The 16,062-nt window shown below is 39.4% G+C and overlaps 1 protein-coding gene across 1 annotated transcript in view; it reads left to right on the top strand.

Annotated features, from left to right (window-relative positions):
* The first annotated feature begins 324 nt into the window (after nucleotides 1-324).
* The window catches only part of LOC117197588 (uncharacterized), a 183,055-nt gene continuing 167,317 nt past the window's right edge, over nucleotides 325-16,062 (top strand). Inside the window, exons 1-2 of the mRNA XM_049701383.1 lie at nucleotides 325-362; nucleotides 4,689-5,274. Of these exons, the coding sequence (XP_049557340.1) occupies nucleotides 325-362; nucleotides 4,689-5,274 (624 nt within the window). The remainder of the gene's footprint in view (nucleotides 363-4,688; nucleotides 5,275-16,062) is intronic.

Raw genomic sequence — 16,062 nt, 5'->3', positions numbered from 1 at the left:
CTTACAGTCACCTGCTTTGTGATTACTTCCATGACACCCCCCCACTAACACCAATGAGTTTGCTGCTCTTACGGGACATGACATATATTTCCTATTTTAACACATACCACAGTTTATTATAATTATGACTGCAGATACATGTTCTAACAATTTAAAGATGATCATGACTTTTTTGTTCTTTACATCTTGCTATTTCCCTTCCCATAATATTTCTTGAAGAGAAACATTAAAATACAGACAAACACAAAAAACAGAAAATATACAAAATGTGTGGTTTGTGGCTTAACACAAACTTAAGTAAAATTAGTTCTGACAGTATCCAGCATGACAAACTTCCATGGTACATATGAGAATGGTCCAAGGTTTGAGCAGGCACAGGAGACAATCCAGGCATGAACACCACCAAGAAAAGATAGACAGGAAGTAGCATGGTGTGTAGGAAATCACGAGACCAGTCTGATGGGAAGAGACTTAAACAAGACTGAAACTCACTTTCTAAACCTCCATCTCCAAGTGGACAACTCGCAAGACACAGGTGCACCAAAGTGGCCGATTTATTCAATCCATTTAATGGGGAGAACAAGTTTAAAATTTTATTGGTTTAGTTTGCCCCAAAAGCAGCTATCAAATGTTGGCAGGACACAATGAAGGCTTACCTTTGTTAACATAGTTAAGTCTTTCTCTCTCACAACTACGCCACTTAGCTCCAGGTTCCTTAGCGCACACGACGCACTTACACAGCATTTAAGAGCTTTACACAACTAGAAGGTCACATCTTTATTTCTAATCGCAGGAACACGACTTCTGTAAACTTTATTTCTGTCACAACCTAAACCAAAATTATTGTAAAATGAGTGATTTAAACCATATATTTTATCATCATTAAAATTAAAAAGCATCTAAAGGGCTTCCCTGGTGGCGCAGTGGTTGAGAGTCCGCCTGCCGACGCAGGGGACACGGGATCGTGCCCCGGTTCGGGAGGATCCCACATGCCGCAGAGCGGCTGGGCCCGTGAGCCATGGCCGCTGAGCCTGTGCGTCCGGAGCCTGTGCTCCGCGGTGGGAGAGACCACAGAAGTGAAAGGCCCGCATACCGCAAAAAAAAAAAAAAAAAAAAAAAAAGCATCTAAATAAAAAACAAAGTATCTATTCTGTGCTAAGGATTAGAAAACAACTCCTGCCCTTAAAGCCTTCATTAAGGAGGAAGATATATAAAATCAAAATTTCAATCACATGAGATAAATAAACATAACTTTTATGCACAGAGGTTCCTATGGAGGCAAAAACTTATGTCTAAGTGACGGCTTCATGATAACCCTGAAGTACAATCTAGAAAGATGAGAGTATGCAGAGTTGGAGTACAATGTGCATTAACTGCACAGGGAATATCTGTGCAAAGACACTCAAGCCTGACACCTGCTGGGCACATTAAATACTGCAAGTGGGGATGACTAAAGGCCAGGGGTCCAAGTGTGAGAAGAGACAGAAAAGAAAGTAGAGATGCTGGCCGAAGCAAGCCTGGCAGAGAGCATGGCTTGTATCCCACAGGTGATGAGGCCTGGGGCTGCCACTGGCTGAGTAAGGGTGCCTCCGCTGATTAGAAAAATGCACCCCGCTGCTGAAGGAACGATTAGATAAAGGGAGTGATCACAAAAAGCTCCCCTTCCTCAGGGCCAAAGAGCCCCATGAGGCTTGGCCGAGCACAGTTCAGACTACACGCCTCTGTGCAGATCACACGCTGGGAGGCTAGTATGCACTACCTCGGTGTGGCCAAGCCATTAGCAGCATTATTTTAAGCGTATGTTTTTACGTTAGAAGATCACTTAAACTGAGTAGGCAGATAAACAGGGGAACGGAGCCCAGGGGCCGTGAAACCACCCAGGAGCTTCTGCCATAGTCCGGGCAAAATGTAATACGGATGAAGAAGCAAATTTAGGAGGAGGCCAAAATCTACAAGTTAGACCCACTGGATAAAAAACATAAAGGAAGTTCAGTGAAGGAACTCTGAAGAGAATGGGCTCAACAATAAATTTTTGTTACATTCAATGTAAAATATGTGGCAAAATTAAGTACCGTGGCCTTTCAGGTCCCTTCCAGCTCTAATTTCTTTTGATTTCTAACTTATTACTCTGCTTAAGTAAAGTCCCTTCAGAGGTACAGAACAGTTCCTACACCTGAATGGGATGTAAAGAATAATGTGACTTCTCTTCACCAAGGGGATGAGTTGAACTGTCCTTGCAGAAGAGATAACAGATGGTGTGAACCCCAGATCCTAGAAGAAGGCCAGGCACACGATAAGTATTCAGCTTTTTGAAAAAAAATGAACAGTCATTTCCTATCCTAAATCTTCACACCCTTCCTCTGCTGGCTACTTTCTCTCAGCTTATAAACATCCTCAAATATACTCACTTAAGAAAGGCCCACGCACCGCGATGAAGAGTGGCCCCCACTTGCTGCAACTAGAGAAAGTCCTCACTCAGAAACGAACACCCAACACAGCCATAAATAAATAAATAAAAATTAAAAAAATATATATATATATATATACACTCACTTAAAAAACTCTCATATCCATGATTCTTTGTATCTTTGTATCGTCTTGTGGGTAACCTAAGTATCTCTCATGCCTTCAAACACCTGTCCTCCCAAAAAGCCCAGATCTGTACCTTGGGCCCAGACCTCTCTACCAGGCCCCTCTAAAGCACTGAAGATGAAGTAAGATCCTCTCGCCACACCCAATCCCTTTCTCCCGTGCTCTGTTTATCTCACAAAAAGATGCAGCTGTAAACTGTCACCCACGCTTGCTGCCCTCCCTTTTTTAACTGGTCACCAGGCCTCACCCATTCTCTCTCAGATCTGCAAAACCCAGTCCCACCATTTATAACTTAAGTGGGACCCTTAGATTACAATTCACACTGCACCCAATCAAGTGCCTTCCACATGGAGGTCCCAGTGAGCCTCTAAACCAGAATTCCATTTCACTGTTCTTTGGTGTTTCCCACAGCCTTCAGGATAAACATCCAAACTTCTGACAGGACAAACAAGGCCCCTTTCTGTGGGGCCCCACTAGGTTTCCAGTATCAACTCTCATTTCTTTCCCAAACCCTGAGTTCCAGTCCTGTACATTAGTTTTGCCATATTTTCTTATATTTCTCAACCTTTGACACACTGCTCCCTCCTGCCACCCCAGGAGCTTCTACATATCCTTAGAAAGGATGGCACCTCCTCCAAGGAGCCTACCCTGAACTTTCCCTTTTAAGATTCTGTGCTCTGCAAAGGGGAAAGGTGGCGGGGAGGGATAAACTAGGAGTTTGGGATTAACATATACACACGGCTATATATAAAATAGGTAATCAACAAGGACCTACTGCATAGCACAGGGAACTCTACTCCATATCTTATAATAACCTGCATGGGAAAAGAATCTGAAAATGAATGGATATATGTATAACTGAATAACTTTGCTGTACACCTAAAACAAACACAATATTGTAAATCAACTATACTCTAATATAAAATAAAAATTAAATTAAAAAACAAAAAGATTCTGTGCTCTGCAGCACCAGAACTCACTTCTTCCAGAGAACTGACTACTGTGCTTGTGTTTACCTGCTGCCCAGTAGAAGGGGAGATTACCTAGGGCAGAAGCATCGTCTCCAGCAGCGCTTGGTTCTAACAACTCATTCAAGCGCCAGGATACTTTACACACATAAGGTGCTTAATTAATTGTTAGAACCCTCAGAAAGAGTGGTTTTTAATGTCATTTTACAAGTGTGGGGATTGCAGTTCAAAAGTAACCTGCACAGGCCACAGAGAGCATAAGCCCTGGAATTCAAACCCTAAGCTGCCTTCACACCGGTGCTCTTTCCACTATATGATATGACTATTGAAAAAAAGATTTTTGGGGGCCTCCCTGGTGGCGCAGTGGTTGATAATCTGCCTGACAATGCAGGGGACACGGGTTCGAGCCCTGCTCTGGGAAGATCCCACATGCCGCGGAGCAACTACGCCCGTGAGCCACAACTACTGAGCCTGCTCGTCTGGAGCCTGTGCTCCACAACAGGAGAGGCCGCGACAGTGAGAGTCCCGCGCACCGCGATGAAGAGTGGCCCCTGCTCTCCACAACCAGAGAAAGCCCTCGCACAGAAACGAAGACCCAACGCAGCTAAATAAATAAATTAAAACGAATTTATAAAAAAATATATATATTTTTTTTATTCTGAGACCTGTTTTAATGGAAAGGAAATGAAGCTGGGATATATCCATTTCCTAATCGCTTTGGTCTGTACCAGGCAAAGTCATTCAACACACCAGGTAACATCTGTGCAACCATTAACGATGCTCCAAACTGTGCTAAGTGTTCTACATTGTAGAGTCTACAAGCATTAACAGAGTGAGTCCTTGTAACCGCCACGGAGAGTGGGTCTTGTTAAGCCCATGCTACAGATGAGAACACTGAGACCTAGAAGCCTTAAGGCACTCGGCCGGGGTCACCGAGCTGGCAGGAGTCCTAGGCCGCACGCCCCGTCTAGTGCACGCACACCCGGGCACTGGGCACCGGTTCTAGTGCCCACCCTCCACCTTGCACCATCTAAAACCCCGCTTCGCAGCGCCCACACGAGAGCCCCTGTAAGCGGCAACTTCAAACCTGTCTCGCCCAGCTGTGGCTGGAAGAAGCTCTGGATACAGATCAGGGGCAGAGGGTGCTCAGGGGCGGTACCCAGTCCACCCCGTGGAAGCGGTCAGCGTTAAGTCCAGCAGGCCCTCCCGCAGGCAGAGGCACTGGGTCCTGCAGCGCACACAGGTCCTCACAGCGCGGGAAGAAGTCGGCTGCTGTGTCGCAGCGCAGCTTCACCGAGTGATCACGGCCCGAGCGCGGCTTCGGGGACGCTGGCTGTGGACACGATGCCCACACCCGCCTGGGGTCCCCTGCTCGCCTCCCGGCCCTTCGGGCGCTCACCGCCCGGCGGCTGCGGGCCCGCAGCGTGCGCAGGAGCCGCGTCGCAGCCAGACGACGCAGGGCCACGAGCCCCAGCTAGGCCAGTCCCTCCATGCCGCGCTCCCGCGCCGCCTCTCGCGGCGAATCGCCGGCCCTTGGCGCCAGCCTCAGAGCCCTCCGCGCGCGGGGATGCGGTTCAAACCGGCGGCGGCTCCGTGGGGGCGGGGCTCGAGGACGATTGCGAGCTCGCCGTGCGTCCGCACGCAGCCCCGCCTCACATGGGGACGCGGCCTGAGGAGCAGGGGCGGGAGCTTTGAGATTAGGGCAACGCGAAAGGTAGGAGGTGTGGAGAATTTGGGATTTACAAAAAGCTTTTGCTGACTCATCCAGTGAGACATGGTTGTATCAACGCATTTTAAAAGTAGTAAAACTCCCAATAAGTGTCTGTGCTCGCCCCGCCCAGGAGAGAGTGTGCACTCCGTGAGGGACACATGAGAGGCTGAGTGAACGTCTGCCTGTGGTCCCTTACCTGGTGCAAGGGTGTGTGAATTTCTGCGGTGAGCTCTTAATTTCTGTAGTTTCTGCTGACTTGACACGGTGGTTGGTAAATGGTGACGTATTCCATGCATTCACCGCATGATCGTGGTTATTAATAATTACTTTGTTCTCTCTGTGCATGTCTGTGTCCTAATATTTTCTTTTTATAAGAACACCAGTCATATTGGAATAGAGCCCACCCATTTGACCTCATTTTACCTCAGTTACCTATTTAAGAGCCTTATCTCCAAATACAGTCATATTACGAGGTATTGGGGGTTAAGACTTCCACATATTAACTTGAGCAGGACACAATTCAGCTGATAATAGAAGGTAAGAGTAGTTTAAGCAAGTAACTATTTTTTAAAGTGAGTTGCTTAAAGATATGAATTTACTCAAGAAGAACAAGAAGAAGTTACATAACACTGTATGTTATACAAAGATATTAAATTAATCATCATAACAGCCTGTGAGATGGGCATTAAATTAGACTAAGCAAGATTAAGCAATTTATCCAGAATTGTATAGTTGGTACTTTCCAGAATTTAAACCAGACATTTTCCCAGTTCCATTCTACATTATATCTTCCTTTCATTATTTGAAATGAATTTTGAGTCTTCATTTTGCTTAGTTTCTGAAGTTATGTGGGGATAGAATGGAGTTGGATATTTTCAGTGACATTCACACATGGGGAAGGAAATTGAGTCCAGAAGCTTCCGTGATGTTTCCATGGAGAATGCTAACAACAGAACCAGAAACACTATTATCCTTTTGTTTCAGTCATCTTTCGTAACACACTACAAGAATTAATTTTAAGAAGCCCAATGTTTTCCAAACTTTCACCAATGGGCTCTGTGGGGTCCTCTAATAATATCTAAGAGACTTCTTAGTTTCACATTCCAAGCCACTTAAGACCAGGAGTTCTGATTGTTCTTTGTGAGAAAATCAAGTGACAATCATAGCTCGTAATTTAGGATGGTTTCTTCAGGGCCCAGGCAAAACCTAATACACAGTAATAATCATTGTTAATTGCATCTTTGACAATGATTAATCGGGTATCAAAGAGGTCTATAAATTGGGAGAAATTATGATCAAAGAGAAACATAGGCCACAGATGCTCAATTATTTATGAGTTTAACTTTGGTTAAGCTAATTTTCCTTCTTCTAGACAATTTCCAATTCATCTCTGCAAAGAGACCAGAATAACCACCTTCCAATACAAGATTTATTGTGTTCCTTTAATTAAGAGCCTACAGTGACTTCGATATTCACTCCACGAAGTTTTGCTATGAGAGAAAAGGAGCCATTATATTTTGTCTTGAATTAGATATGCCACCATACTTGACTTAGCTCATCTTACTGGAAGCACGTTGAGGGCAGATCCTACAGTCTTGTCTTATTACATCCTCTACAGAATAAAACCAAGGGAATCACACATAGTTACAGCTGGAAAAACACTTGTTCTGGGTTGATATTTTTAGCCTTTACCACCAAGGCTTTATCACCAAGACCTATCTTTAGAGTCTCTAAACAGAAGACCTTCTTGCCTTCCGTTTTCCCATTGACTAGGAATGTAAAGGGAAGAACTGAGAAGTAGCCATAGTCTGCTAGCAGCCAGCCCACATAACCCATCTACGGAGATACTGTTTCTTTCAAAAGATATAAACCTAAGAGAAAGTCCTAGAGTTTGTAACAATTGTGCATAATAAAATTCCATGAAAACCTAGAAATCCAGATGCAGATCAGTAACATATTGGTTAAATAAGCTGTTATGTTCATGCAATGGACAAGTGTACAGACATTAAGAACGAGATACTCTTTTCTATGAGCTTCTCTTTTCACTGAACTCATCAGTGTTACAAAGACAATGTTACATAATACTTTTTCTTTAAGATTATATCAGGCATCTTCATCTTGTCCTATATTTATTGCCAGTGTTACTAAAGTTTATCATTTACCTCTTTCTCTTTTAGATATATAATTTCATCTTACTATGGAAGCATTCATAAATCCCTATTTTACTATTTCATTTAAATTAGAAATGAATATTGAATTTATAAAATACCTTTGGGGGATATTTCAAGTGATTGTATAGTTTTGTTCTCTTTTGACCTTGTTATATGGTAAATTATATTTTGTTATTTTATATTATGCTATTTATTATATATGGTATTATGTTTACTAATTACATTTATTATATTATAATTACATTATAATTAAGGTAGCATTTTGTTTCAGATAGAAAAAACAACCAGTGGGATAGGAAACATCTTAAAATTAGATGCAAGAGCATAAGGGATTTGAGATTAAAATAAAATGGACATTTTGGGTCAATAGCAAAACTTATTCAACAAAAGTGGGAAAATATGGCTATCATTACTAAATTCTAGATACAGCAACTAGTTAAAAGTAAAAAGATAATGAAACTGTAAAAGTATCAGAAACCTGGTAGACTTGAAATAAATTATTCATGAGGAACACCTTTCTACGATTCAAAGAAAAATAGGATACATTTAATTATATAAGAATTAAAATTTTCCTCATGGCAGAATGCACTACAAAGGTCAGAAAACAAGCAAAAGAAATTGGGAAATATAGTTAGAAATAGATATGCTTTCTTTACAACTTTTGAGAGAAGCACATGTTTCTTTTTCCTTTAACCTGTTATGTGGGTATTAATCTATAATGTAAGTGCATGGTTCCTTTCCTTTAACGTGTAATGTGAGGTTTAATCTATATGGTAAGTGCATGCTTCCTTTCCTTTCATCTGTAATGTGAGTGTCAATATAGGGCACTGTTTCCAAGCACTGACTTTGGATGTTCCTGTACTGGTCCCATCACTGACCATTCACAAAAACTTGCAAATGTTACTTTACTTTTCTGGGGGTTAGAGTCTTACCTAAGAAATGGAAGGAAAATAGAACCTTCCCCCAGGGATAATAGAAGGCTTAAAGAAGTAAATATGTAAGTGACTTAGCACAGTGCCTAGTACAAGAGAGATCAATATAAGTACTTATCAATTTTTTAAAGAGACAGATGAAAGAAAGAAAATGTGGTGTTTTCAATCTATTGATGTATATTCTTGACATTAAACTACCTTTTCATTCATTGGATGACCTAACTTGCTCATGCTTTTTCTTACTCTAGTGAACTTGGGTAGCTAATATCGTAAATCAAAATTTTTGCTTTTATACTTACAAGTAAATTTGACCTGTAAATTTCTTTTTCTTTACAGTCCTAATCTATTTTCAGTATTAGGATTATATAGACTTCATTAGATGAATAAAGGAGCATTCTTTCTTTGCTACTCTCTAGAAGTTTTTCTTTATTAATACTGATGTTATCTGTTTAATAGAAGTTTGATAGAATTCCCCACCCAAACGATCTGGGTGGGTCTGTTATTTTCTTGGTGAAAGACTGTAAACTATTGACTTAATTCCTTTACTGGTGAAAGAACTCCAGCTATAATTTCTTGTGTCAGTTTTGGTAAACTCTAGGAGCCAGGAAATTGTCCACTTTACATAAATGTTCAAATTTACTGGCATTTCATATGTTCTCTGTTTTTACCCTCTGCTATAACATTGTCCTGATTCTTTCTGTGTATTATTTACTTTTGTTTTTGTTTTGCTTAATCAAAGTGTGTTTTTAAAATATTTTCAAAGAATATTTTTTGACTTACTAAATCACCTCAATTTTATACTTTTTTCTGTTTTATTAAGTTCTGCTCATATCTTTATTATCTATTTTTTCTATGTTCTGAGGGTTTATTGTTTTGCTCTTCTGATGTCAATTAAAACACTTGGTTATTAATTTTAAGAAATCTTTTTAGTTATAAATAGTTGAACTTTTTGAAGATTCCAGCTTAGTTGTAAGTATCTAAGGGTCAGCTCCTCCACATTGTTGCTGGCCTAAGCCTTACTTCACCCTATAGCAATGTATATATTGACATTTTTTCCCCTCGACTTTCTGTGTTTTGCTACTTCTCACTTTTCTTTGGAGAGAAGAGAGAAGCCCTTTGAAATACTCTTAACTTATTTTACAGCCAATAAGTCTTTAAAATAATGGGTATTTTTTAAAGATAGATCTACTTATATAATTAGGCAGAAAATCTGATCTGCCATATTTATAAAAACAGCATAATTTCACTCTTCTCCATGATTAATCTGCTGTATTGCATGACCTTCGAGTTTTTAGCTTTATCAATGACATGTACTTTAAAAATGTTTTAAAGATCCTACCCAGTCTTTTAAAACACCCTTGTTCCTTGTTTCAGTTCTAGTTTTATGTATATTTTCTGCCTTGCGCCTGAGTATTCCAACATCTGATGGATGGCCTTGGGAATCTAATTCTGGTATTGATTGCTTTTGCTGATTCTCTCCCATTGTAGCTGATTTCTTCATTATTGTGTAAATTTAGATCATGAGCTCATGTTTAGCTAAACTTTTTCTGTGGGAAGGCTATAGGCCTGTGTTGAAGGTCTACCTCTCTAGAAAGGGTTTAGTTTTGTGTTTGGAATGCCACTGATTTGGGAGCATTTTAAGTTGATTTCCTAGCTTCTGTTTGCAAGACCGCACATAAATTTGCAACCCAAACACTGTGAACACAGATCTGGGGTTCAGAATTCTCAAGATTTCCTACCTGTTTCCTACCCAGAGCAGAGGCCAAGAGAATTTGGTCTTAGTCTCCCTTTGCCAGCAGATATTCTTTCTCCTGGCACACCCTTTCACTAAAGGTGAAGCTAGGGATAGATAGGTTTAGTTCTAACTTCCCATCTAGTAGGGATGGAGTCTTACCTCCTGCCTCCCATGTGGTCATGGCCATTTTAACAACAAGTCTCTATGTCAGGTCAGGTGTGTCATTAAACTATGGCCTGTATTCCAAATCCAGACAGATGCCTATTTTTTATGGCCTATGAGCTATGAATAATTTTCACATTTTAACTGGTAACATTTTAAATGGTTACCTAAGTACCTAAATAATATCCTCAATTTTGCCTCTTTGGTCTACAAAGCCTAAAATATTTGCCATTTGGCTCCATAAAAACAGGATTTCCAGCTTCTGTTCTAAGCTATCAAGATCTTCAATCCACTCCTAATATAGCTATAACTCTGACACATGTACCACCCTTCTTTCATGGGTCCTGAAAATTTCTACTGCACACTTCAAAAATCAACCACGCACTTAAAAATAAGTTGTGTACATTTAACCTAGCATACCTAACCCTTTTCCTTTAGAGAGTTTTTCAAGTAATCTTGCCCACCGTATTCTTCAGAGCTTCATTAATAATGGCAAAAAATTAAAACAGCTTAACATTCAACAAATGGGAATTGTTCATAACAATTATAGAAGCACATACAGTAGAAAATTATAACCTGTTATTGAAACAGTGAGACATAACTACTTTTATTCTTAGAGAACTATGCTTATTTAGGTCCCTTTTGTTTAAATTAGTATATTTCTGTGTATGTATGTATATAGTCATGAATTTATATACACATACATTATTTGTATGATATATTTATATAAATATATGAAATACATACCTATACACATACCTTTGATTTATATTTGTATACATACACAGGAATATAATTATATATATTATATAGTTATATACATTGAACTGGAAACTGGTAGTATACATATATATGGTGTATAAATGTGTGTATACGTGCATGTGTAGAAAAGCAGGTTGAGAGATATGTAAGCATGAGTTAGACAGGGTTCAAGATTTTAAAAGTAGTTATGTGTAGGTAGTGAGGTTAAGGCCCATTTGATTGAAAATATTGCATATTTTTACATCTTGTTATGATGAACAGATTTCTATGTAAATAAAATTATAAATAGCTATACATACTCATATGTGTAATTAAAATATATATAGTTTTATATATGTATTATATTTATATTATATAATACAATTGTCTTATACTAATACATTATATATTGTGTTATATAGAATATATTAACTATAGTGTATTATATCAGATAATAATAATTATATATTTATATATTATGATATAATTGTATAATCAATATTACAGTATATATCATATTAATATTATTAACATGTTAACCATATAAATACATTTCATTACTCATATATTCTGTATATAATATATGCTAGGCAAAAGTATATATTAATATAATACATAATTGTTATACATTAATATAAATATTAGAATATTACATTTATACATCAATATAATATTTAATATTGGTATATTTATATTATATTTAATATATACATAGCTAATGCTCTTTTAAGCCATCTGCTACAAGTAGAATAAGACCAGGACTATGGCCAAAGCAAATTCTAAAAATATTAGGTTACTTATATTCATTTATATGTCATTTTCCTGGAATCTGCATCTGGCTATTAGAGAGCACACACAGCAAAATCAACAAAACGTGCCCAGGAGGATATAGGATCCTTTATTTATTGGAACCTCAAAGGAAACACAGTGCTATTCAGTCCCCCATCAAAGAGCCAAGAGCAAACCTTGAAGCACCCAGTAAAAGCCAATTCAAACAGATAAGCTTTTCCACTTAAACTGGAAAAAGTTAAGTTTCCAAGAGAACCCCTACATCAATCACCGAAGCTCATTTGGCAGTAAAAACAATAATGTTCACCGAACAACAAGAAACCCAAAACAATAGGTGTTTTACCAAAAACAAAAAAAAAGCAGCTAATTAGTGTCTCTCCTGTTTGAAAGGAGGGGGTGGGAAGTGGGCAGAAGACCTGATAGAAAAGGAAAAGGAAAATAAAAGTTTCCAGTTTGACACTCAAGCTGTCTTCTGCATCCGTTTCGTCAAGACCACCAAGTCAATGTGGAGGCTTTTTCCTCCTTCCCTTTTCTTTTCATGAGACTGATCACAACCAGCACTGCAGAGTCCATCGAATTAAGGAATGCTGTTGCCTGCATGTGTGAATGAGCTGTGAGTAAAGTACTGAAGTAGAGGAGACATAAATGAAAACGTCCAAATGAATGTCCATGTGGCTGAGCAGGAAGGTAACCTGTCATAGATGTGCTAAAGAAGAAGAGTTGGGTTTTATTTTATTTACTTTTCCCTGGACTGTGTTGAATGACTATCATCTACAAGTTCAGGCTACTTTTTGCTGAGGATTAATGCACTGGGAGAGCTGAGAGAAAACTGAACAGTAGAGCTGTCTTTTTCTTGACCAGTTCACCTTAGTTTCCCAAACTCTAAGTCTTTCCCTAATTCTTTCTCCTTTTTATGGTAGTAAAATGAACATAACACAAAATTCACCATTTTGATCATTTTACAATTCACTGTACCATTCAGTGGAATTTAGTAATGTCACAATGTTGTGCAACTATCACCACTGCCCAGCTGCAAAACATTTTCATCACCCCAAGAGAAAACGTACACCCATTTTAAGGAGTCATTCCCTATTTCCCTCTGTTCCAAACCCCTGGCAAACACTAATGTATAATATTGTCCATGTGTATGGATTTGCCACTGCTGGACATTTCTTATAGATGGAACCATACAATATGTAGCCTTTCGTGCCTGACTTCTTTCACTTAGTTGCATCCATGATGCAGCATGTATCAGAAATCCATTCATTTTTATGGCTGAATTCCCTGATCCTGTTTTCTTCATACTGTTTGAATACAAACTTAAAAATATGTTGAGAGTGGGGCTTCCCTGGTGGCGCAGTGGTTGAGAGTACGCCTGCCGATGCAGGGGACACGGGTTCATGCCCTGGACCGGGAAGATCCCACGTGCTGTGGAGCGGCTGGGCCCGTGAGCCATGGCCGCTGGGCCTGAGCGTCCGGAGCCTGTGCTCTGCAACTGGAGAGGCCACAACAGTGAGAGGCCCGTGTACCGCAAAAAAAAAAAAAAAAAAAAAAAAAAAATGTTGAGAGTGAAGCTCTGTTTTAATGGCACATCTATGAGGCCAATTCATTTAAAGAAGGTGAAAATGGAGATATTGTTGTGAAATGATAATCGTTGAGAAGCCTCAGGCAATTTGATAATGAAAAGTTTGGGAAATGTTGCAAAAAATTTTCTGCTTTATATTAAAAACCTTTTAAACAAGGATTCAGGAGACTGTCTTTTTCTTGCAGGGAACTTAAATGAGTCAGAAGGAAATAACTGCCCTTTAAAACAGATTTTGAAAGCGTTCTATTTATTCTTAAGAGACGAATGGAAGTACAGGTAGTTCACATCCAATATGGACCCCCTAAAAAAAAATACTCCCTCCAAAATTTTGGGGCTTCCCTGGTGGCACAGTGGTTGACAGTCCACCTGCCGATGCAGGGGATAGGGGTTCGTGCCCTGATCCGGGAGGATCCCACATGCCGCGGAGCAGCTGGGCCTGTGGGCCATGGCCGCTGAGCTTGCGCGTCCGCAGCCTGTGCTCTGCAATGGGAGAGGCCGCAACAGTGAGAGGCCCGTGTACCGCAAAAAAAAAAAAAAAAAACAACTCCCTCCAATATGGACTCCCTGTCCAAACACTGTTTATCATTCTAGCCACCACTATCGAATTATATTTCTTGAGAGTAAGGCAGCTCAATTCATGCATATTACTTTTTAAAATTCATCTATCAAATCCATTAATACAGTATAAACAAGAGATGTTCATGTTTCAGTGCAGTTCAAATACCAAGTATAAAGAACCCCCAGTAAGAAAAATAATCCTATATCTCTTGCCAGAATGTGGTCAGCTCTGGGGTGCTCTGCTAGCTGAAAGACACTTTCATTGTTAAGAGGATAGTGGCTGTTTAAGAGGGATGAGAGCCAAAAAATTTTAACTACATGTATGTGTTAAGAACAGTGCTAGGTTATCTCATGTTCTATATCAGTCAAGTCTCACCATTTTACATATGTGAAAAGCGAAGTTAAAGGTGTTTTAGTAGGGCTTCCCTGGTGGCGCAGTGGTTAAGGATCCACCTGTCAGTGCAGGGGTCACGCGTTTGAGCCCTGGTCCGGGAAGATCCCACATGCCACGGAGCAACTAAGACCATGCGCCACAACTACTGAGCCTGCACTCTAGAGCCCGTGAACCACAACTACTGAAGCCCACACACCTAGACCCCGCGCTCAGCAACAAAGAGAAGCCACTACAATGAGAAACCCGCGCACTGTAACAAAGAGTAGCCCCGCTCACCGCAAATAGAGAAAGCCCGCGCATAGCAAGGAATAGCCAACGCAGCCAAAATTAAATCAATCAATCAATTAAAAAAGTGTTTTACTAACTTACTAAAAGGCACGCAATCAGTAAATGTGAGCAGGAATTCAATCCCAAATCTGTCATACTGAAGTATAAGCTAATACTTGAGATTAATAAAAACAGCACTAAATTAAAAGTTCAGAGATTTTTTATTTCATACTTTTACTAACGCTCTTTGGAGATAAATCATTTCATTTATATGGGTCTTAGTTTTCACAACTATAATAGTTGGAAGCTTGACTAGATGTTCTCTATGTAGTCTTCCAATTCTAAAATGTTCCACTAATTTGGATTCCTACAATAATTGCCCTTGCAATACATGCATGCTGCCGCCAAGTAGCAGTAGAGACTACTAGTTCCTTTTTCATCCCTAGTGGGGAGTGCATTTTGACATCAGACTTATCCGTCAATAGTACAGCCTGTTAATATAACTATAAAATGAGAAAATAATCTGGTATTCTTTCCTGTAAAGCAGAAGCTTTACATTGTCTGTGAATCATATCAGAATCACCTGTAGGTTTGTTTTGTTGTGGGTTTTTTTTTAACATCTTTATTGGAGTATAATTGCTTTACAATAGTGTGTTAGTTTCTGCTTTATAACACCTGTAGGTTTTTAAACATAGAGGAAATCCAGAACCGATTGAATGAGAATCTTCAGAGACAGGACATGGGCATCTGGATTTTTGGGCTCCCATCATCTGTATATTTTATTTTATTTTTTGCCTATGTACAATATTTGTCACATCCTCTTGAATCTTTAAAAGTTTCTTTTTGTTTTAAAATGTAGAATATTCCATAATCTTCACCTACTTTTCATAAGGTGTTATCTGTTATGTTCATTCGATCTTGTGCTTCTCCTGGTTAAGTCTTCTTTTTTTCCTTTTTTTTTTTTTTTTCAGGGCCCTGCCTCATGGCTTGCAGGATCTTAGTTCCCTGACCGGTAATTGGACCCCAGGTCCCCAGCAGTGAAAGCGCCAAGTTCTAACCACTGGACCACCGGGGAATTCCCAAGACTTCTGTTTTAAATGACATTTTTTCCCACTCTTATTCATTCCTGGGATCAGTTTCATGTTTTAACATTAAACCAACCTTGCATTACTAGAATAAAGCTACTTTGATTGTGATATATGATTGTTTTACATATCATGGATACAGTTTGTGCTTCTGTTTACACATTTTGCATGCATGTTCAAAAGAGAAACTGGCCTGTGATTCTATTCTTGTAATATTCTTTTTAGTTTTGATCTAAAGCTTATGTTGGCCTTATAAATATTTTGAGCAATATATAGTTTTCTGTTTCCTGGAAGATTTTTATGTAAGATTACCAATATTTCTCCCCTAAATATTTGGAAGAATTTACTTGGAAAGCCATTTATCCCTGGAAA

The sequence above is a fragment of the Orcinus orca genome, chromosome 18, assembly GCF_937001465.1.
Source record: "Orcinus orca chromosome 18, mOrcOrc1.1, whole genome shotgun sequence".
Lineage (NCBI taxonomy): Eukaryota > Metazoa > Chordata > Mammalia > Artiodactyla > Delphinidae > Orcinus > Orcinus orca.
The sequence above is the reverse complement of the archived record's forward strand: the minus strand, read 5'-3'. Positions and strand labels throughout refer to the sequence as shown.